The sequence below is a fragment of the Suricata suricatta genome, chromosome 10 (genome assembly GCF_006229205.1).
Source record: "Suricata suricatta isolate VVHF042 chromosome 10, meerkat_22Aug2017_6uvM2_HiC, whole genome shotgun sequence".
Taxonomy (NCBI): domain Eukaryota; kingdom Metazoa; phylum Chordata; class Mammalia; order Carnivora; family Herpestidae; genus Suricata; species Suricata suricatta.
In genome coordinates, this window is record NC_043709.1 from 86156211 (window position 1) to 86181453 (window position 25243).

Genomic DNA, 25243 nt, shown 5'->3' on the forward strand with positions numbered 1-25243 from the left:
AAACATGGAAAAAGCCTAAATGTCCATCACCTGATGAGTGGATCAAGAAGATGTGGTATATATACACAATGGAGTACTACATGGCAATGAGAAAGAATGAAATATGGCTATTTGTAGCAAAGTGGATGGACCTCGAGGGTGTCATGCTAAGCGAAATAAGTCAGGCAGAGAAGGACAGAAACCGTATGTTTGCACTCATAGGTCTAACAGGAGAACAGGAGAAACCTAATGGAGGACCAGGGGGAGGAGAAGAGGGAAAGAGAAGTTGGGGAGAGAGAGGGACGCAAAACTTGAGAGACTATTGAATGCTGAAAACGAACTGAGGGTTGAAGGGGAAGCGGGAGGGGGGAAAAGAGGTGGTGGTGATAGAGGAGGGCACTTGTGGGGAAGAGCAGTGGGTGTTGTATGGAAACCAATTTGACAATAAACTATTTGAAAAAAAAAAGAATATTTTAGTGGCTAGCAAGTGTTAGTAAAAGCCTAGCTTAATAAATAAGGAAAATAAATATTAGCATGCTTTCTAAATAAAGGAGGTGCTAGGAAAAAACAGCAGAAGCCCTAAGACAACTCACATATTTCGCTTTCACTGATATTTATAAAATATTGTTTTATTGGATGAAATAAGTTTTTCCTATGCACATTTAGATTTCTACTTTTAGATTCCAGGATTAAGAAATATTTGTAATCACTAACAAATGTGAATACTTATGTTTTTATCACTAAATAACAGAATCACTAAGAGATTGATATGACTTGATTCAAGAGTAATTATACTGATACACATAGGTATGGCTATAACACATGTATGATCCAAAAGAGCTATATCTACTATTCTAATGACTCAGAGATCTGTTTCCAAGTCAATTTCTGTAATAGAAGGCAATTCTTCAAGTAAATGAATGAGCGCAATGATATGGGGATACCAGGTATATCATGGTCTCAGACGTGTAGGTGCCACAAGTTGAAGCTTTCCTTAGAGGCTCTCTCGGGCCCTCAGTCTCATCTTCATTCTGTACAATATCACTGCTATCGCTGTTGTTATTGGTTTCATAATCAGAGGTAACTTGAGTAGTGTCATCTGTAATTAAAAGAGAAAGATTATGATAAAATTTGCAAATGGAAAAAGGAGTCCCATGTAAATGAATATTCCTAAATGAGTAGGGAAATGCTTTCATAAGCTTACACACCAAGAATGTAAGATCATAAAGTGGAGAAAAGTAAACATTTTTTAACCCAAGAAAATAGAATTATGACCTGCGGTTTATATGACGCTCCATAATTCCTCAGTAAAAATACTTAGATCAGCAATTTATACTTTTTAAAAATCCTATAACTTTATATTTCTTTTTCCTTTATGCATCTGCCAACACACTAAACCACCAAGTAGCTGACAAAAACACTAACTCCAGAATGGGCACACGGGTAGGAGAAGCTGAGTTGATTCCTGAGAACAGAGTGGTCTGTGTCTGGGGGACATGGGACAATAGCTTGTGCTTAATGGCCAGGAAGATCTGTATCCAATCTCCACAGAAATCTGTGGCTTTCTTCCTTTGCTGCCTCCTTCCACTGTCTCCCATTTCAATGAGCAGTAAACTATGCTAACTAGAGGCCCGATCAGGTAATATGAAGAGTCTATAGAACATGTTTCTGGAGCAAAGACCTCAAAAGAAGCTTCTCGTGGCGGAATAAGTGCCTGAATGAAGTTTATTGTGCAAGTGCCATATAGTGGACAGCACTGAGAGCGCCTTATTTGTACTAACTCCCCAAATCTACACAATCCTATGAGGCAGGTATTACAGCACATCACTGCATTATGGATATCCTTACTTTGAAAAAAGAAATGGAGGCACAGAAGGTAAGTAAACTGCTTAAGGCACACAGCTGTTAAATTTTGCCACATGAATTTGAACACATGAAATCTAACCCTATTTCCTATGTTCTTTACTTTTGAAAAAGCCTGGCTTTTTTTTTCTTTTATGGTTATTGTTAAGATCCCTATGGAATCTTTGCTTTCTTCTAAGTCACAAACCTATCTTCCTGTGTTTTCTTTCAGAACCTTTATTGTTTCAGCTTTTACATGTAGGTCTATGCTCCACCCCAGGACCATATTTCATATGGTGTGAAGTAGGGAGTGAAAGTCATTTTTTTTCTAACCCTATTGGAATGCTCTAGCCTCTTTGTTGAAAATTCAGTGACTGTATAGAATGGGTCTACTCCAGGGCTTTCTGCTCTATTCCATCTGACCTATTTGTGGATACTTATTCCTGCACTACATTATCTTGATTACTATAGTTTCAAGTCTTGAAGTCAGGTAAAGTATTTCCACTTTGTTTTTCCTTCTCAGATGCAGATATTCTAGGATTGTTGTATGCCCTCATACAGTTATTATCTAAGTTTTCTGAAGTTATTAGTGAATAATGGCTTTTGTTAGGTAGCCTATTACAAACAGGAGTATAAGACTTTTCCAAGGACCTGTCTTCCTTCCATCTTTCTCATGCAGTTTATTCTATGTGAGAATTAGACATAGCATGAAAACATAATGGAAAAGTTTCAATCTCAGAATTTGTAGAAAAAAAAATGAAGAACACTCAGAGGCCATAGCTCTACTCAAGGCCACAAAGGTGATAAGGAATTACTACCCACATTCTATCAGACTCACTAGAGTCAAAGAATAGCAGGGACATAAGGTAGGGGGTATTCTGAGTCTTCAGAATGCTACAATATCACAGAGAATTATCCTTTTGAATTTTTCTTGCCTGTGTCCCTTGATATATCTGCTGAAGTAGATAATCAGGAGCCATTCTTATATATTTTTATCACCCTAAACCCTATAGTTCAGAGAAGCCATTTTTTCTATCTTGTGAATCTTCAGTGCTAACAAAATCAAGTCCCTAGAGCTGCATCAATAAAAATAAAATAATAATTACTGTAGTAATAGCAGCAAACAGTGGGTCACTGTTTACATTACTTATAGTGACCTAGATAATGTAAGCATTTTACATGATTTTAAAAAATTGAAGTATAGGTGACATAAAATAGTACATTAGTGTCAGGTGTACAACATAGTGATTCAATAATTATACACATTATGCAATGCTTACCATAAGTGTAGTTACTATACAGTTACTATGATGTTATTGACAATATTCCCTCAGGTCTACCTTTCATTCTCAGGACTTATTTAGTTTATAACTGGTGGTCTATACTTCTTAATTCCCCTTACTCTCCTCCATTCTGGCAACCACATTTGTTCCCTGTAGGTATGAGTTGTTTCTGTTTATTTGGATTTTTAGTTTCTACATATAAATGAAATCATATATTATGTGTCTTTCTCTGGCCGACTTATTTCACTCAGCATAATACTCTCTAGGTTTACCCATATTGTCACGAATGGCAAGACTTCATTCTTTTATATGACTGAGTAATATTCCGTCATGTGTTAGGTTGCTTCCATATCTTGGCTATTATAAATAATGTTGCAGTAAACACAGGAGTGCATATATCTTTTTGAATTAGTGTTTTTGTTACATTTTTTAAGTAATTTAATTCTCACAATAATCCTGTTCAGTAGGTACTGTTACTATCCCCACCTACAGATGAAGAAACTGAGTCACAGAGATTACAAATTAGCAAGCAGTCAGAAAAGGATAAAACCAGACTCAAATGCCTGTGTTCTTTTAACCTCTCCATAACACTGCCTCAAGAAAACCATTTTTACAAGCTTATAGTGAACTATGAACAGGGTCCTTTCTCACTCTGTAATGGAGATCTCCAGAGAGTTCCCTAAAATGGATGACCCTTAAGAGTGTCCTAGATAAAATGACATTTCTATATAGTTCTATGCATTATATAAAATGACTTCTAATTTAAAAAATATATACATTTGTGTATAGATATTGAAAACCATTTTTAATAGCTTTGCATCAAAATTTTACCCATGACTAACTCTTAGGTAGTAGGACTATGAATTATTTTGTTTTCCTTATCTTATTTTGTCATCTAAAAAATCAGAAACATGCGTTACCTTTTTGATCAGAGGGAAAAAAGAAAAGTAAAGTGATTTCCATTTTGAGGAACAGAATCCAAACAAAGAATTACCCGTTCTGCTTGGTGTCTGAATGGCTGCACTGCTTCTCTCCAGGGGCACAGAAGCAGGAGTCCCTTGGGGATATGGCCGGCCACAGCTGAGAAATATTGGGACAACTATAAGTATATTCTTTCTTTTCAAAATAATCATAGGCATACAGCATCTATGTACACATGAAGAGAGATAATAATCAAATCTTTCTACCTTCCACTCATTTGTTAGAAAACCTCATTTTGCCCTGTATATGGATGCTGATATGCTGATACACTGTCCTCTTTTTTTGTGAGAATGCCATCAATACAAACGATCAGAATCTTCACTCAACTCTCCCCTCCTCTATAGCCTAGTCCATAGTTCAGGCGAAACCACTGGAAAAATTGTTACGTTATTTAGAGAATCCTGGGATAGTAGTGGCTTTGGAGGTGCTGATGTGTATTTAGTTAAAAATACCTTCCACACTGGAATCCCTTTATACCTGCTTTATAGCCTCATTATTATATTTATTTCTATGACTTAAGAGGCATTTTATACCCAAAGAGCCCTTTAAGAAAAGATGAAATATGTGAAAATAGAATGCTAGTATATGAATTTTTTTTGCCACAAAATAAAAATTAATTCCTTTTTAAAGACTGACCAATCACTGTTAAGGCCCTAAGTAAATGAACAAAGTAGAGATACACTATGATGGAGAGGAATGTAAAATGGACTGGCACAGAATGTTAGTTGAGAAAAACAGGCCAAGGTGGTATGTTGTGAGTAACCTAGAAAAATGGAGATGCTTGAGACTGGGCTGTTTAAGACAGGACACTGGACACTTTTGTTTTCTCGGCAGTTTTGACGGTTTTATAAATTAAAAAGCAGTCCCACAAATGGCCAGGCAAGTTTCTTCCCTCACTTATCTTGTTTAGAAATCCATGGTTAGATTTTAATTCTGCCTTTTGCTTCTGGGTTCTTTTCTTCTGCCTATTAGTACAAAAGGTCTCAGACAGTTTTTGTTTGTTATTTACCCACAGATTATTCACTCTAAAAGGAAAAGAAATGACATGGTTCATAATTTTATATATTAAATGTCTCATCACTTTTATTTTCCCTGAATTATGCTTAGATATGTGTTGAAGACAGAAATATTTTCCAGTTAAGAGAATATTTTTATCCTAAGTAAATTTATTTTCAAGGCTTAAACATAAGTGGAAGAGCATCACATGTGAAATATTTTTAATTATGAAATCCCATCACTTTGATTTAGAGAAACAAACAAAAAAAAATGATCAGACCAAAGGAAAAAAAAAAAAGCAGACACAAATGATGGGGTTACATTCTTGGGTGACGCTTGGTAGATGCAGGGTTTATTAGTTTTAAGAATTTTCATTGCAAGATAATACTTAAAAGGAACACTTAAATTAGTAGTCCAAATATACTACCTCTCATGCCAAAAAACCGGCTTGTTGCATAGACGTTACAGCAGCCGAAAGACTGGGATTCAAAGCCAAACCCTTCGAGTTCAGCAGGGGAAACCACAATAATTAGTCGTGTGTTTCCGAAGCTCTCTGTGCCTACATGGGTGGCTGCCTTGAAGGCAATAATAGAACATGGTTTGAATTACAGATTTAGAAAGCCCAAACAAATAAAAGACACACTACTGGATTTATAAACATTACTGAACAAGCAGGCAGTGAAATTCTCTTGTTTTTCTCCAAAACCTCTTTTATAAAAATCCCATTACATTCTTCCTGCTAAGTCTACAAAAAATAGACTGTGATGAGAAGCACTACGTAAATGATAGATCTTTCCAGAACATCTCTGCTCTCTTTAGGCAACTCGTTTCCCACAAGTCTGAAGCCTGCAGTGGGAGAGTCTCCCTAGAAATGCTAAAAGCAGATGTCCTTGATGCTGATTACTCCACGGAGCTTCATGCTGGCTGAAGATGCAGACCACAAAAACATGTTTCTTAAGGATGCTCCATCCACCGCTAGCTCCATGGGAAACTACTGTACGTTCACCTAAAGGAATTGTTCTGTGGTCAGATAAATTCAGAAAATGCTAGATGAGATAAAAATCAAGAGGTTTCTTTTTGCAGGACTTCTCAGAGTTTTTAATAAAGTGATGTGTGTTGTGAATCACCGAGAAAAACAGGATAGGTCATGCTTTGTGTGTGTGTGTGTGCACGCGCACACGAGCGTGCAGGAAGGGGGGAGATGGGATTAATATTCCACAGAAATTATTTCATTACAAAAGCTGTCACAGAGAGGGTAACACAGTAACTTTTGGATGGTAAAATAACTTTTTACTCTGACCCTGGACCAGGAAACTAACAAAAGTGATTTTCCCTTTAGAAATATTTGTAAAGAGAAAAGAAGTAATATAGAGTTTTTGAATAAATGATCATAAAATTAAAGCTGTGAAGCTTAAAAATGGATACAATAATTAAATCTAGGCCTATGAACCACCAGGTGATATTAGACGATCAATATGTAACTCATTTATGCAAATGGTTATCCTCATTAACCTTAGAAAAGAAATAGCATTTTGTTCAAGACACTCTCATGATTATACTTAGTTTAAAAACATTAAATTCTTCTAGTTGAAACAATATTGTAATGCTTTAAAACCAGTTCTTCAAGTTGAGGCTTTTCCTAGAGAAAAATAATACGGTTATCGGTAAAAGGAGGGATTCCTTCTAGTGACAATGTTGGCAAAATAACTACTCTCACCATGCTAGGCCTTTTTTCTTATCCTCTGTAACAAGACATCACTTCCTATTTCTAATTCTATTTAAAAATGATAGAGCAGTACAAGCTGATTGCTTAACTGCATTCAGAGACCCATTTGAGTCCAACCATAATGTGTCATGTGTTATTTGCACATTTTCAAAGTGTGAATTATACACTTAAGATAAAATATCCTTAAAATAGACAGAAAATCCTCTCTGGATATAAAAATATTCCAACACATGGGGCACCTGGGTGGCTCCATTGGTTGAGTGTCCGACTTCAGCTCAGGTCATGATCTTGTGGCTCATGGGTTTGAACTCCATGTCAGGCTCTTTGCTGACAGCTTGGAGACTGAAGCCTACTTCAGATTCTGTGTCTCCCTCTCTCTCTGTCCCTCTCCAACTCGCACTCTGTTTCTCTCTCTCTCTCGAAAATAAACATTAAAAAAATTTAAAAACATATTCTAACACAACATCTTATTATATTAAATTACTTGATATGATTTTTTAATATATGTTTTATGCATTCTCCATCAGTAAGCAGAAGAAATATACAACTAATTATTTTATATCATCTCCAAAGATTAGCTAAATGGACTATGTGAACTCTAAGATTTCTATGAACAGAAAACCACAGAAAAATTATATTTCTATTTAACATAAAATACATGATTTACTTTTCCTGTCAACTGCTTTGGCCAGCCCCCATTTAGCTTATGTGGACTGGAGGTGAGTGTTCCTAAGAAGGAAAGTAGTATTAGTTTTCTGATGAGTTAAACTCCATTTTAACAAGACAAAGTCCTTACCTGCTACATATAACAGGTGGAGGGAGGATCTGAGGAGAGAGGTCAGGGGCACTCTGAGTATAAGTTAATGCCCTGTGAGAACCTAGGCCTTGTCTGGCAGCTGTGTTGGCAGATTCTGGAAACTGCACTGCAGAAATTTTGCTGACTGGGCTGCTGGCTGGCGTCCCTTGGGGAGGTGAGGAACAGGGCGAAGAAAGAGGTGAAATTTTGGCTAGGGCACCTAGAAAGACAAAGATTTATTAAATCACTAAATAAATTTTTTGGAAATCAAAAATTGCAGCTCCTACATTTCTCCCTGGACCCTGTCTCCCTCCATCAGGACCATGTGAGCACTCAGGCCATGGAGCTTGCCCTCTCTGCACATCACTATCTGGAGACAAGGTGCACAGTGGGGCATCTCTATGGCATGAAATGTGAAGAATGAATCATCGTGAAAAAATCAGGGGCGATGTTGGCAAATCGAGCTAAAGCCTTGGTGTCCTGGAGTAACTTCAGGACAGAAGGATATTATTTTCTCCTCCCATTTTTTGTTTCTTCTTTTCATTCTGACATAATGATGATAATTAAAATTTCCTCATGTGTTTGCTTTCTCTAAGGTTGTGAAATTTTTAGCAGTAACAGGATCTGCTATTGTTTTAAACATTAACTTATCTGGAGCAGAGTTTGGCAGGTATCCGATGCTTAAAATTCGTAAACAAGAAGGATAAATTTTTGAGAGGCAATTAGCTTTATTAACCATCACCGTTTTCAGTGAAGCTACATTGTTGGTGCAAGACAGGACTCTAGTCAGAATAGTATCTGAAGAAAACATTTAAAAATGCAATACGATCCATTTCAGATAAAACAATAGACCTAAAGCCTAAATTTTAAGTCTTGATATCTGTGCTAAAGTGTATTTACTCATGATTGTGAAAATGGTACAGAAAACTGGCCTAGATTTCAAAGTGCTGATACTTGAGTACAGGGAGAAGATCTTTTGAAGTTCTATCCTCCCAAACACAGAGAAGGCAGCCAGCACTGAAACTGAAAAGAAAACTATCTTTTGAAGCCATCTGCTTACTGTTTTTCAGCATTTTATGCCTGAACAACCTACTGTAAGTAAGGCAAGTGAAATGAAATCAGGAGTTGTTCTCACCACTTGGAGGAAACACAGTCGGCAGCTCTCACATCAACTGATGTGTGTGGGGAACTGGCAGTTGACTTAGTTTCCTTCCAACGCCCAGTTCTCTCAAAAGTTTGATGTGTTACACCCCAAGATTTTCAGGTCCACTGGACGTAATATTAAGCTTGGGGAAGGGCATTTGTAATTTTTACATCTCTTGTTGGCATCATTATTTCTTTTATTTTTTGATACCAGAGGAGAAATTGTGCTGTTCTTTTGATAAATGTGGAGGCCAGGAGCCCCTCCTGTCCTCCTACTTCTTTTAAATATTTCTGTTGTTGATTTTAAGTTCATTTATTTATTTTTGAGAAAAAGAAGGAGCGCAAGTAGGGGACTGGCAGAGAGAGAGGGAGAGGGAGAAAATCCCAAGCAGGCTCCACGCTGTCAGTACAGAGCCAAGTTGGGGCTGGTTCCCACAAACCCTGAGATCATGACCTGAGCCAAAATCAAGAGTCACACACACTTAACTGCTTAACCACTTAATCGAATGAGCCACACAGGCAACCCTCCATTGTTGATTCTTGATCAACAGAGTAATCACTTGCCTTTGTAGGTAAATTAAACCACTCAGACACAGAGAGGTTAAATAACCTGCCCACGGTCACAGTGCTAATGAGCAGGAGAATATGGAGCAAGCGCAGCTGTTCTTAGTAAAATGTGGTTTTACTTTTTTTACTTTTTATTTTTTTAAATTTATTTTTGAGTCAGAGAGAGACAGAGCATGCCTAGGGGAGGGGCAGAGAGAGAGGGAGACACAGAATCTGAAACAGGTTCCAGGCTCTGAGCTGTCAGCACCCCAGTGAAAGTGTGGTTTTAGCCCACACTTCTATCAGAGACCATCCAAGGAGGAAGAAAAATCCCTTATCTGTTAAATGGCGTCTTTACAATGACACGGCTAAGGGTTCTTATTTTGATTTCTGCATTTTTTGAAAAGATTTAGCTATTTTACAAAAGACACTGACAAACCTTCAGTATATTATGTCCTAAACCAAACCAAACTTAACTCAAGAGTTTCCCGACAAACTTGTCATTGTGTGCAATGACAGGTGCCTTGTGAAGTACTAAGGCTGTAATTTTTTTTTAAATAAAAGATTGTATTTGGAGGCTTCAGAATAAATTTAATTTTTAAGATTATTTCTAATATTTTATCATATTATTATAATTTCACACAACAAAGGAAATAAAATTTTCACCAAGCTCTAAATCCCTTCCCATTTCTCCACTGCTGTCTGTGGAACACTACTGTATTCACACGTATTATTTTTCATATAACACACCATACGTACACAGCATGCTCATATGCTGATGTGAAAAGGTTGGAAATGGCTAGTTTAATTTAGACTATTTTTAGATTATGGCTGAGGTTTCAAATAATCTTAGAAAAGCAGTGTAAACATAAGGAGCAAGAAGGGGGAATGACACTCTGTAAATAAAGTGTCTAGTAATTGTGCACCCTGTTCAAAAGACCAAGGATGCAGTAGTTGATAACAAGAACAAAATCCCAGCTCTCCTGGAGCTTCCCATCTCTTGGGAAGAGACAGAAACAAAAAAACGAACACACAAACAAAAAAAGAGGTGGGAGAGGGGGAAAAGGAAGAGAAACGAAAAAGGAGAGGAGAAGGGGTTAAAAGAAAAGAAACTCCGGTAGTTTTATGTAATTTAAGAAAAATAATGCAGAGAATATAGAACAGAGAACAGAAATCCAGCAATGTTCTAGGGGTAAAATTTGAACAGAGGTCCGGGGCAGTAAGGAACACATTTAGACAAGTGTTGCGGGAAGCATGTTTCAGAAAGAGGGACCTGCCTGGGAGAAGTCAGAAGGTCAGCTGGGAGCTCAGCGGGGAAGGGAAAGCAGCTGAGCGAAGGGGAGGGAGGGGCAGGGAGCAGAGACCTTGTCAGAGGCTGCAGAGGGCTGATAGGCCAAGGCAAGACTTTAACTGTTGTGTTTTGGGGAAAAAGAAGAGACTTCTGATAGGCACTGCTTTGGGCAAGTCTTTAAAATTATTCTGATAGTTAATTGTGAGTTTTTGAGTTTTCTACCACTTTTTTTTTTTTTAATAAAGTCAGTTGGAATAGTGCCATGTGTGTCTAAATACAACATATTTTCTAAGGGCAATTTATGAGAAGAGTGATCTTTTTCATTGCAAATTCTTTACAGCTGCCAGCTGATATTCTTAGAGAAATGCGATTCCCTCTGAAATACAAATTTAACAATTCACTCAAGGATTAGAGTTCTTGGAACTCAAGGATTGACTAAATTTAAACAAACAGCAGACCTTAAGACTCCAAACTTACTGCCTGGGATGAAATGTAAAATAAACCTTGTAAGAGAGGAAAAGCACTTTGCTTCTGTAGTACAGTTAGTCTACTTATTTTGAACACTTCTAACAAGTACAAGTCCTGGCAACAACCTTGAAAAGATGGATATTTGCCTTCAGTCACGATGGCAACATAGGATGTTCCCGACTTAACTCTTCCTCACAAGAACAAGCAAGAACTACTCAACAACAAGACACCACTGAGAGAGTCCTGGAACATGGGGGTGAGGCTGAAGCACTCCCCCTGCACTGCAGAGATCAAGACAGACTACATTCAAAGGGTAAGAAAAGAAGCTACAGGATGACTACACTGCCCTACCCCCAGCCGGCACAATAAGGCACAAAGTCTCCCCTGAGCCTCTGGTTCCTCCTGCAGGAAAAGAGCACCCAAGAGGATAACCAGCACCCCTCCTAGAATTGTAGGCTGCTTTGTGGGAGTCCCTATTCTGATCTGAACCATGGGAACTACAGGGGAGCCTGTGAGGCTCAACCACTGGGAATCTGTGATAGACCAGGAGGGCAGGGAGTTGCAACAACCAGGACATGGATCGTGGCAGAATGAGTTCATACAGGCAATGCCCAAACAGTAATCTTGACCAGCAGGTTTGCTCATCTGTAGAACCAAGCTGAGGGCACACATGGATCAGTGAACTTGATAGGTGCAGATGTGCCTGATTCAGATTCTTAACTGAGGAGTTTTGCCAAAGCCCAGTATGCCCAAACCCATGCAAGGAAGTAAATCAGAGTCTCACCCACTGTGGGGTGTCCTCTAACTCCATCTGGCCGAAAGGATTGGTGAAAATTCCCAGAAGGAGTTAGGTCCCGGGGACACTTGAGCCAAGAACTACAAGGGCCGTGAGGAATACCCCCAGAGCAAAGCCAGTACTGGGTGTGGAGTGTTCCCATGCTATACAAAGTCAGGGGGATTCATTCATAGCTAAGCCTGAGGGTAGCTCCTAGCCCCTCACAACCTGAGCACCTGTTTGGGAAACGGAAAGTAGCTGGAATGATCTGTTCCATTCCTGCCCTGGCAGGGAGCTCAGACATAGCCCTACTCACCGTAGAGTGTCTTAGCCCCAGCTGACCAACTCCTGGAAGCTGTGTGGTCCAGCATCACCGGAGCTGACCAATGGGCAGGGAGAATGGACAGCAGCTTTCAGAACAAAGCCAGTGGCCCTAATTGGTCAGGGAACATGAGATGTGGGATAGCTTAAGACAACAAACAAAGCTTGATTGGCTTTAGAGCTGCTTCTCCTGCGGTGCCCAAGCAGAGAAGCTAATTTTTAGCCCTACTCATTGCTGAATACAACCTATAGCCTATCTGACCAGGTCTAATTGGAGCACAAGGGAAGCTGCACAACCCATCAACGGCCTTACATACAGTGGCACTTGAATAGCGAGCACAGCCTGTGAGTTCCCCCATCTGCAAAGCAAAACTGATGACCTCCCCTAACCAGAGCATTCAGTGTACACTCTGGCCTGATTCAGGTCCCCAAACAATAAGCTACACAGTTCCTGGGTCCCTCCTGGGGTCCCTGTCATAGCCCCACTTTTATAGTACCAATCCCAACCATCTAAAAGCCTCATGAGAGAATTAACGCACTGTGGAGCCCATACTACAGCCTCATTTGGGTAGGGAACAAAGCCAACAGTCTTATCCAAATCTTCTCAGCCAGTGTCTTACCTCTTCATTCCCAACCTCAGAGCCTGAACCATTGTTTTGCCCCCAAACAGACCATAATAACAGCCCCTACCTGCCCAAAGACATTACCAGGGGAGAACCCAGAAACAGACTGAGCTGACTGGTGAAAACTGTCTCTGCAGAGCAAACCTGCAAAGTCTGGAAAAGAAGCTCAATTACTCAAATGCATATATACCAACATAAGAAATCAAGGATCACAAGAAAGAGCAGGTAAATATGACACTACTAACAGAAACTAATGAAGCTCCAGTAACTAAACCTAAAGAAATGAAGATCTATGAACTGTTTGACAAAGAATTCAAAATCGTCTTATGGAAGTATAGTAAGCTACAAGAAAACTGACAGACAACTAAGCAAAATTAGGAAAGCAATGCAAACAAAGAGAGAAGTCTGACATGACAAGAAAATAGCAACCATCAAAACAAACCAAAAACCAAATGAACAAAAACCAAACAGAAATCCAAATTTGAAATATACAGTAACTGAACTGAAGAATCTAATAGAGAACTTCAAAAGTAGATTTGACCATGAAGAAGAAAGAATCAGTGATCAGCAAGGTAGAACACTGGAAATTACACAGTCAGAAGACCAAAAGGAAAAGAATGAATAAGAGTGGGAAATGCCTATGGAGATTATGCGACACAATGAAAGGAAATGATATTTATGTTATGGGAATTCCAGAATAAGAAAGGAAAGAGAAGGGACAGAAAGTATATTTAAAGTACCAATGGCTGGAAACTTCCCAATCCTGGGGAAAGAGATGGCCATTCAGATCCATCAGGTCCCAAAGATCCAAAAAAAGTTCAACCAAAATAGGGCTACACCAAGAAGCATTACAATTAAATTGTCAAAAGTCAAAGAATTTTAAGAGCAGCAAGAGAAAAGAGAGGTTGTATATACAAAAGAACCCCCAGAAGATGACTGGCAGGTTTTTCAACAGCACTTTTCAGGCCAGGATAAAATGGGATGATATATTCAAAATACTGAAAGAAAGTAACTGTCAACCAAGAATTCTGTATCTGATGAAGCTCTCCTTCAGAAACAAAGGAGGGATTAAAGACTTTCTCAAACAAACAAAAGCTGGGGTACTTGATTACCATCAGACCTGCCTTGTAAGAAATGCTAAAGGGAGTTCTTTGACTGGAAGTAAAAGAATGCTAGTTAACTTCAAAAAAGGTAGTGTAAATCTCACAAATAATGACAAATATAAACTCATAGATTCTGCATTACAGTGGGGCAAAATTGACTTACAACTCTACTTTCAAAGTTAACAAAAATAGTAAAAATAACCATAACTCAATAATCTGTTGTTATACAACATAAATTACATGTAAATTATAACACCAACATATATAATAATAATAATAATAATAATAACAACAACAACAACCTTAAATGTGAGAGGGAGAAGAACTGAAAGTGTAAAGTTTATGAATTCTATTGAAGCTAAGTTATCAGTTTAAAATATTGCATTTTAGGGGCACCTGTAATGGCTTAGTCAATTAAGTGTCCAACTCTTGGCTTCAGCTCAGGTCAGGATCTCACCCTTGTGGGGCTTTGCGCTGATGGCATGAAGCCTGCTTGGGATTCTTTCTCTCCTTCTCACTCTGCCCCTCCACCTCCTCAAAATAAATAAATAAACTTAAAATGAAATGAAATAAAAATAAAATAAAATAATAAATAAAATACAGCATTTTAAGATATTTTATGTGTCATGGTAACCACAAGGGAAAAATCTTTTAGTAATTATACAAAAAAAAAATATGCTGAAGAAGTGAAACCTTACAGATACTAAAAGACATTAAAATATAAAAATAAATAGCAGGGCAAGAAAAAAGGAACAACAGACCTACAGAATAACCATAAAGCAATGAACAAAATGGCAATAGTAAGTCCCTACCTATCAATAAATAATTTAAGTGTATACAGATTGAATTTTTCAATTAAAAGACACAGAATGGCAGAATGGGGGAAAAAAACATGATCCAATAACATGTTGCCTTAAAGAGACTCATTTTAACCTTAAAAGCACAGAAGACTGAGAGGGCAAGAGAACAACATTTCAAGATAATGGTAAGCCAGAAAAAACAGGAGTAGCAATACTTTATTCAGACAAAATAGACTTTAAACTAAAAATGGTAAAAAGAGACACAGAATATTATTTATAATGAGAAAGGGGTCTTTACAGAAGGAGACATATCAATTATAAAATATTTATGCAACCAACATTGGAGCACCTAAATACAGAAAGCAAAAATTAACAGAGCTACAAGAAAAAATATAGTAATAGCTGGGAACTTTAATACCCAACTGTCCAAAATACATGGATCAGCTAGAGAGAGAATCAATTAGGAAACAGCAAATTTGCACAACACTACAGACCAAATGGACCCAAATGTCACATGTATTCTATCTAACAGCAGAATACACATTCATCTCAAGCACACACAGAACATTTTCTAGGATAGATCATATGTTAGGCAACAAGTCTCAGCAGATTCAAGAAGACTGAAATCAGGGGCATCTGGGTGGCTCAGGTCATGATTTCATGGTTTGTGAATTTCAGCCCCAAATCAGGCTCTGTGCTGACAGCTCAGAGCCTAGGGCCTGCTTCAGATTCTGTCTCTCTCCTCCTTTGCTCGCTGTCTCTTTCTCAAAAATAAACAAACATTAAAAAATTAAAAAAAAAAAAGAAGATTGAAACCATACCATGTATCTTCTCTAACTACTATGGCACAAATCTAGAAATTAGTAATGAGAGGAAAACTGTGAAGATTCACAAATGCATGGAAATTAAACAATACCTTCCTGCATAACTAATGGATCAAAAAAATTAAAAGGAAATTTAAAAAGTGTCTTAAGACAAATGGAGAGACAACATATTAGAAACTGTGGGATTCAGCGAAAGCAGTTCTGGTAGGGAAGTTCATAGCACAAATGCCTACGTGAAGAAGAAAGATCCCAAGTAAAGAAGTTAAATCTACATCTGAAGAATTAGATAAAGAAGAACAAATTGAACTCTGAGTTAGCAGAATAGAGGGAATAATAAAGAATACAGAAGAAATAAATGAAATAGAAAAAGAAAAACCACAGAGTAGATTACCCAGACTAAGAATGGGTTCTCCGCAAAGGTAAACAAAACTGACAAACCCTCAGCTAAACTAACAAAGGGAAAAAGAGAAAGGACTTAAATCACAAAATATAAATGAAAAAGGAGACAATACACTGAAGACCATAGAAATTCAAAGGATCTAACGAGGCTGCTACAAACAACTATATGCCAATAAGCTGGACAACCTAGAAGAAATGGAAAAATTCTTAGAAACCTATAATTCACTAAGACCAAAGCAGGAAGAAACAGAAAAATGTGAACACATTAATTACTAGTAAGAAGGTTGAATCAGTAATCAAAAACCTCCCAATGAAGAAAAGCCCAGGACCAGATGGTCTCTCTCATAAATTTTACCAAATATTTGAAGAAGAATCAGCACCAATCCTTTTCAAATTCTTCCAAAAATACTGAAAACAAATAAAAACTCTAAATTCATTTCATAAAAATGAAAACATTCACTCAAAAAAAACCCCAAAAACCTGTGTTCTCATGTTCATAGCAGCCTTATTTTATTTTATTTTATATTTTTGAGAGACAGAAAGAGAGCATGAGCATGGAAGGGTCAGAGAGAGAGAGAGAGAAAGATACAGAATCCGAAGACATATTCCAGGCTCTGAGCTAGCTGTCAGCACAGAGCCTGACGTGAGGCGCGAACCCACAAACAGTGAGATCATGACCTGAGCTGAAGCTGGACGCTTACCCGATTGAGCCACCCAGGTGCTCAGCATTATTTACAATAAGCCAAAGATGGAAACAACCTAAGTGACCATCAATGGATGAATGGGCAAATTATATATATAATGAAATATTATTCAGCCATTAAAAAAAAAGGAAATCCTACCAATGGCAACAACATGGATAGACATTGAAGGCATATGTTAAGTGAAATTAAATCAGAGAAAGACAAATATTGTGTGATCTCACTTATATGTGAAAGCTTTAAAAAAACAAAACTAAAACCACAGAACTCAGAAAAGGAGTTCAGACTCTGGTTACCAGAAGCAGGAGGTAGGGGAGGAGGAATTAGAGGAAAGTGGTCAAAGGGTACACGCTTTCAGTTCGAAGGTAAATAACTACTAGGGATGTAATGTACACTATAACGACTATCGCTAACACCGCTGTTATGATATACAGAAAAGTTGTTAAGAGTGTAAAATGTATATGTTCCAAGCACAGGGCAAACATTTTCCCTCCTCTTTCTTGATTTTCCTTTTCTTTTCATAGTATCTATAATGAGAAAATGGATGTTGTCTGAATGTTACCATGGTAATAATTTCATAATACATGTAAATTAAACCATCATGCTGTGTGCCTTAACTTACACAGTAATGTATGTCAATTATTTCTCAATAAAACTGAGGCAGGGGAAGCAGGGATATTTTTATATTGTAGGTGAGAAGATAAAGGTATAAACAATAAATTCCCTTTTTCCCAAAACAAACTACTTCATACAGTGTATATTAAAGTTTTAATAACAAAAAGGATTAGGGATGCTATAGAAAATGGGCACATATTTACATTTTTAGTTCATAAGTAAGAAAGAGGTATATCAGTGCTAAAAATAACCAATCCTCTTTATTTCTAGAAAGGGCAGAATAAGTAAAATTATCTCAGACTCAGGAACGCAGGAAGAGGATATTCCAAGGAAATAAGAAAAAAGCCCTTTTTACAAATCTTTAAGAACAAACTAGATTCTAAGTTTCTTAAAAATGTGATTATGTACAAAGTTAGAAGGCTTCACTTTATGAGTTTCGGAGTCTCATCCAGTTTCATGTTGCACATTCACCACACGTACACATGCATACTCATGGGGATGGGAAAGGGATGCAGTTAAACATGCATTCTTAATTTTATTTATCATTTTGTACTTGAGACTCCAGGAAAAAGACATAGCTTATGAAATATAAACCTTTGAGTGATTCAAATGGTCCTGATATGAAATATTTAAAACCGACGCATTTAAAAATTAAAAAAAATTAAGGGGCACCTGTGTGGCTCAGACAATTAAGCGCCAGACTTCAGCTCAGATCATGATCTCACAGTTTGTGGGTTCGAGCCCTACATTGGGCTCTGTGCTAACAGCTCAGTGCCTGGAGCCACCTTCAGATTCTGTGTCTCCCTCTCTGCCCCTTCCCCACTTGTGCTCACGCACACGTGTGCTCTCTGGCTCTCTCAAAAATAAACATTTTAAAAAAATTAAAAAGATCATTTTAAAAATAAAATCCCCACTCCGTTGAGTGATTCAGTTTTTAATTCCTTGCTTCTAAGAGCATGAGAAAATGTGTGAGGACACTAGGAACTCTGGACAATTAGAGGGAGATGATAAACAATACTGGAGGGAAATTACTTAAGTGAATCCATGTTTTATGCTGTAAAACTCTCATTTTAATTTTAATTGAACAAGAAAGGAGCATGTCTAATAAATACATGTCTCTTTTCCATGCCCTCAGTAAAATAGACAGCCCTAATATTTTTCCAAAACAGAAAATGTATGTACTGTACAGAGAATGCAAAAAGAACCCCCCCCACCACTGTGTGCCATAATTAAAGTTTTCTGTCACCTCAAATTTTCTGTAGGGAAAACTCAGTCTAACTTGTAGGTGTAGAGAGATCTGTAATGACTGTAGGAGGATTATAAGAATCTTATAAAAATGAAAAGAACCCAGGAGGGGTCTATTGCAAATGCGGTAAGCATGACCTGGAGGAATTTTAAAAGCAGAATGACAATGGCAGTTCTACATTGTCAGTGACTCATACTAAAAAAGTAAGACTGATAATTAATTATATTTAAATATCCTGCTCCTGCACTTTAATCAAAGAGCTTTATGTGATTTTATCCATTTATATTAGCAATTGTATAATAATTGGTTTTGTTTCAACTATTTATATTAATACTGATTGAGCTAGAAGATACACTGTTTTACTTGATTTGTGCAGAGAACAGATTTCATTAGTTCCCTCCGGAAACAGGTCATTTACCTTTCAGTGTTTATTCTCTACGCTTGCATCCCCCTACCTCTCTTGCCTATTACTTCTTACTTCCCTCCTTCGATTCTCTTCACCCTTCATTTGGTTCCATTTCCTTATTATACTCTCTGCCACATTAAGGGGCTTCTCCTAGCCCCTTTCCACATAGGCATCTCAGTCAAATACATCACAGATCACACCCACTTAGTTCAATCAACACCAACATGTCATCGATACAGAAAAATGAAGGTTTCAAAACAAAGGAGACCATTTGATAAGAACTGTAATTGAATTTCAGCTCTCTGATTCTTAATGGACTTTCTTCCCTTTTGGCAGACTTTCAGAGATTTGTTTAGGTAAATTCAGAATGGATAGGATGTAGGTTATTTTGTAAACATTTAGCTCTGCTGTGACAGCAATCTAAATACGTCACAATGCAAAAGTCCTCTCCGAAGTAATCACGATTGAGGTACCTTATGTAAATTTATGGCAAGAATGGACAGAGGCTCTCACCATGCTTGTGGTTCTAATTTCTACCATCTTCCTTTGTGGTATGTGACATGGATATTCTTTTCTTTTTACACTGTTCTTTCTTCTTGACTACAGTTGTATACAGGGAGGAGTAGGACACAGAAGATGAGGCTGTCCCTCATGTCCGTGCCATCATTTGCTCTGTCATCTCCAGTGAATGCACTAACTATAATCTTCGGCTTCTTTTTTTTTAATTGACATAAATGACATAGAACATCACTTTCAGGTATATAATGATTCAGCATTTGTATACCAATTTTAGCATATGTGCTGTCAAAATGAGCATTATTTTTAGTGTGACTTTATCATGTTGGTTATTCTGATAATTTTAATCTTCAACCTAAATGAAGAAACTGAGTGAAAATCAAATCTTTCCATTGTCATGTACTTGGTGGCCAAAGACAAGACCAAAAAAAAAAAATCCTAATTTTAAATTCCCTCCATTTGTTGTCCTCAATTTTCTTCAAGTATAAAGTCATTAGGACAAAATAAGGGATTCGTTGTGTGAACTTGGGCAAGTTACTTAACATTGTTGTGCCTCAGGTTCTTCATCTGTGTCCTTTTCCTGAGCTACACAAGAGTGTAGAACATTTAAATTTATATTTCATCCCTTATGTTATATATTATTGCCTGACATTTTAATTCTGCCCATAAAAATTTAAAAAATACTTACCAATCTAAAAATTCTATTATTTAATAAGCACACAATGTTTGATAAACTCATGATTTCCAAATTTATTGATCATTTTTATTAGATCTCAGACTTCTCTGCTAATACTTTGCTTTCTAGAATATATTCATCCTAAATTTCTTTAGTTAAAATTTGGCAGGTGGGAAAGTTTTGACTTTCCGAAAATATCTTAATTCATTCTTCTACTGTTGTGAGATAGATGTGCCAGCTACACAATTTCAGGCTATTATATTCTCTCAGAACTTTGAAGAAAAATGTTGTGTTCTGATGTCCTTTATTTTAGATAGTTTTGTTCTTAATCTGACCCGCTTTCCTGAAATTTCCTTTGTCTTTGGCTGACTTTTAAGGGTTGTTTTGGCCTCAGTGTTGTATAGTTTCACTATTTTGTCTTTGTGTAAATTTTTTGCCTTTACTCTGCTTTTCCTCAGCATTTATAACCCCTATCCTCTACTAAAACTATGATGTTATACTAGCCTTTTCTTATATTCTTATATTTCTTAAAACCTCATACATTTCCCCATTTTTCATCCCTGCCACATTCTGGGTAATTTCTTCATATTCCCCACTCACCAGTTCACTATTTCTTCCTTCAAAAGTCTACTATTCCATTTAATCTATCCTATTTCCTTGATTATATTCCTGAAAGTTATATTTAAAAGCTCTGCAATTATGCCCTCTCTTATTGCTGTTACCTGTTATGACCTCATATTTTCCTTAAAATATTTACAGATTTTAAACTTAAAATGTAAATATGTAAGTATTTTAGAGACCCTCTTAGAGACCTGTAAAGTTGTTTGTGTTTGTTGTTTGTTTCTAACTCATGGCTAGAAATCCTGTGTGCTTTGTGTTTAATTATCTTGGTTATAAGCTCCAGTTTGTTTGAACTTGATATCTTAGCCCTTAACTGGTGATGCTTTCCTCCAAAATTATTCACACATATTTTTGTATACAGCCAAGGGTCCCACTGACCTGGGAAAACTTTAGTGCTCCTTTAAAGTCTCAGCCTTAATGTGGAATACTCCAAGTCAGTTTGCTTGTCTTGATGAAGTCCCAGATGAGGCGCCTCCATATTACTGAGGCAATCTGCATTTGCCCTCAGGCAGCCCAATTTAACTATCTGCCCATATCTTGTTCCTGGCCCTGACTGAAAGTTCAATCCTATTTCTCAGGTCATTAATAACTTGTAAATTATACTACTTAATGAACTTTACCAGAGCAGAGAGGACCAGATTACTTTTTGGAAAACTGGATTACTTTTAATGGTTTCTGCAATGATGCAATTCTAACAAAATCATACTTTCTGGAGGAAGTATCTTCCTACACTAAACAGATTTAAGCAAAGTTGGTGCTTACGTCATTCCAAGAAAGAGTCACCAATAGAAAGTGGATGATCAAAGGAGAAAGAAAGTACTAAACTTTCTAGACTTAAAAAACAACAGAAAAGATGTACCTCTTTTAAAATTAAAAGTTTGTATTCCAAAGTGGTGTCTTGAAATATTAGTGGAATGACTGTGAGCCCTGTTTCTCTGATCCACAAAGATCCTTCACACTATGTTGAGGACTTCTGCTTCTGGCTTTAATGCCATAGTTTGTAATAAACCCATGCTTCTTTGAGAACAAATAGAAGAGTTAAAAATAAATAAATAAAGCTTTCAAGGCAAGACGATCAATTCAGAGGGTCTAGGTTCTAAGAGAGAGCAGAGCGAAGATACCCCAGGCAGGGTAAGCCAAAGTCCTATGAACTGTTCTTTCTTTAAGAGCATTATTTACTAACCATTAGCATGGAGCAAAATTCTAAGAATCTGAGAAGAAGGGTACAGCTATTAGGGAAGCAAGTCAGCAGAACTTTTAGCAACGTCACGATGCTAATGACAGGAAAACTGGAGTCTGAAATTGCCGCCATGGGCAGCCAGAACATGAGTGTCTAAGAGCTAAGTAAGAAGAGGGTAGTTTTCCCCTGGAGCCATTTGGAGACTTCTTAAAGCTGCTGTAAAGACAGAAGATTAAGAACATATGCAGGAAGTTGCTGAAAATCTCATTAGAGTTTTCTGCAGTGCTGAGAGGTGAAAACTTCTAGTCAGAACATTCCAAGAAGAAGAGGTCATCATATATATCCCAGACTCTCAAGTGAGATTCTAGGAGGGAGATGATCTGGCAACAGAACCTGACAAAAAACTGTATTGCAGTTTTGAATCAGCACACATTCTAATTAAATGAGGTAATTTTACCCAAAACACTCACTTTCCTACCTGAAACTTCACTGTCTGTAATTTTGATATCTATACTCTTTTCCAACTATTTCCAGGTCCTATCTCCATGTCTGTCTCCCTTTGACCTTGTGCTGATTTTGCCACTCATCTAGAATCTTAAGTTCCTTAAGCTTTCTCCCAATGTGCTGGATCTTGTACCTCTTTTCGTCTTTCATTATTTCAGTCTTCCCTCTCTTCCTTATCATAGCCTTTAGCACACTATATAGTAATGGCTATCGATCTGTTTGTATTCCCCACCAGAACGTAATTCTAGTGACAGGAGGAAGTGTGTCTGGCTTAATCACTGCCATCTCCTCCAAACTAGTTCAGGGGCTGAGGCTGTGATTACTAAAGGAAGAAGTGTACAGGACACCAATGTGGAAACACCAGGCAAGAGTTAGATCTGAGATACCAGATGGGAGAAATCATAACAAACTTCATTTTGTACCAGTCTGAAAGGTAAGGAAAACTTCCTGGCCATTGTGCTATTGAGTCTTTTGGCTGCTAACTCGTGGGCTTTTCCAAAGGGCTCTCAAAGGTCCTGAACTGTATATTCTCCAAATTTAATTACCTCTTCCTTTCATATACCCCTTTATATATGAGGGGATGAATGACATAAAGAATTTCTCTGAGGGGCAATTGGGTGGTTCAGTCAGGTAAATGTCTGGCTTCAGCTCAGGTCATGATCTTCCAATTCATTAGTTCGAGCCTGACATTGGGCTCTGTGCTCATAGTTCAGAGCCTGGAGCCTGCTTGAGATTCTATGTCTCCCTCTCTCTCTGCCCTCCCCCACTCATGCTCCTTCTCTCTCCCTCCCTCTCTCTCAAAAATAAGTAAACAAACAAAAAGAAATAATTTCCTAAGTCTTATAAATACCATACTCTTGAAAACTAATTTTAACAAACACTAAAAATAAAATTGAAATTGCCATGCACATCATTAGGTTTTATATTATAAGATAATGCTTCCCCAGATTATTCTCAATGGTGATACTTACTTCCTATTCATCCAATAAGCTCAAGATAGGATACCTAGCATAACCTTGAAAAAGTCTGTGGATATTTAAGTAACTAATTGGTTATTGAGGCTGCTTCTTTTTAGAACAGTCAAACCAAACACATCCTCAGAATCTTGTTTCAACAGTGAAGGCTCAGTTTACCCAATGACTACACACTCACTAAGTGGGAAATATTTTCCCAATAAGCTACTAACCTGGTCGATTTGACTTTTTTGAGTTTACATGGTTAGCTGCAGAAACAGCATAGGATGAAGTGAAGGATCTGCTTTTGGTGAGGGTCATCATCCCTGGGTTATTCCAAGAATCGGGACAAACAGCACTATAAAGACAGAGCATAAAGAAAAATGAAGAAATTATTAATGAATTATTGGGACAGATCTTGCCAGAATGTAATCACCATTTCCATAACCAGCTTGCCAATCTGAGTCATGGTCCAGCTTCAGTGACATGACTACATTACTTCCAAATAAAAAAATAAGTTATCTGAGCTCAATTTCTGGTGTAGGGATATAGCAGTTAGTCATCAAATGTACCGGGTTGATAAAACAGAAAAGATAGCTTTCCTATTTATCCAGTTAGTAAGAACCTTCTTACTGTACTGTAATCAGGTTCTTCACAGATTTTCTAAAAACCTGACCAAGTTTTTTTTTTAATGTTTATTTTTGAGAGAGAGAAAGAGCAAGGGAGCAACCTGGAGGGGCAGAGAGAGAGGAAGATAGAAGACCTGATGTGGGCTCTGCACTGACAGCAAAGAGCCCACTGTGGAGCTCTAACTCAGAAAGCACAAGGTCATAACCTGAGTCAAAGCTGGATGCTTAACCCACTGAGCCACCAAGGTGCCCCAAATTTGACAAAGTTTTTTAACAAAGTTCATAACTTACATTAGTTATGAAAGGCATGATGCTCCTTCTAAATTCAAAAATTAAGTGATGATAAAACTATTCAGAGAGTATTCTTTGCAGTATTTTCTTGTGAAGGAAAGGTTAGTAATAGGCATTTAGCCTACAATTTCTTTTATTGGTGATACCCTGGAAAGAAGGGGATGATGAGCCAAATTCTCTTGTAAACATGCTAATTATGGGCCTTTTGATAAATACATTGATGGTATTTACTAGGAGAAAGCTAATGGACAGTTGAGGCTTCATCTAAGGAATGCTTTTATGAGGCTATCCTTCATCTGCCTAGGTTATTACTGTAAACAAATCTGGAATTAATGGATCTATGGAAGATTGGGGAGGAGAATCTTACACATCCATGTAATTAATGGGATATGAATTTTGGAGGTGTTCCAAACCAAAAATTTTTTGCATGCAATGCTTAAAACCTTAGGTTAAATCTAAAACAGAATCTATTGTAATTTGAGAGAGAAAAGAATTTAGGTAGCTGTGTTGGCAATCTTGGAATGCTGCATGGGAAAAACACCTGGTCATGTTTTGCTAATACCTATGTGCTTTCAAACATTCATAAATTTAGTACTGGGTAAAGTCTACAGTTTGCCTGAATATAATTTGACAATTTGACATTCTGCCAGTCTGGGACTGGCAGCCTCCTTTCTGGCAGTGTAAGCAGGATGTACCTGGTATGTCTGCCTTATTGTAAATAAATATGAAACTGATGGAACAAGACTTTTTTAGGGTGCTGCACTAAGAGTTTCATAACTCTTGAAGGGAAGAAGGCTGAGCCTGTGCTTTGCTATTGCCTATATTCTCTGATTATTAGTAACTTTAGCAATGAATAAAATCTGTAACTTATGGGTACCTGGTAGTTCAGTTGGATGGGAGTCTGACTTCGGCTCAGATCATGATCTCACCATGAGATCCAGCCCCGCATTGGGCTCTGTGCTGACAGCTTGGAGCCTGGAGCCTGCTTTAGATTCTGTGTCTCCCTCTC

General features: G+C 37.5%; 1 protein-coding gene across 2 annotated transcripts in view; it reads right to left on the reverse strand.

Moving 5' to 3' along the window:
* The window catches only part of PDE3A (phosphodiesterase 3A), a 306642-nt gene that overhangs the window by 27835 nt on the left and 253564 nt on the right, over positions 1-25243 (reverse strand). Inside the window, exons 5-8 of one of the 2 annotated variants that reach the window (XM_029955019.1) lie at positions 23548-23672; positions 7604-7823; positions 4099-4184; positions 924-1078 (exon numbers count right to left, since the gene is read on the reverse strand). In XM_029955019.1, coding sequence (XP_029810879.1) covers positions 924-1078; positions 4099-4184; positions 7604-7823; positions 23548-23672 — 586 coding nt within the window. The remainder of the gene's footprint in view (positions 1-923; positions 1079-4098; positions 4185-7603; positions 7824-23547; positions 23673-25243) is intronic. The other variant, XM_029955020.1, reaches the window with a different exon arrangement.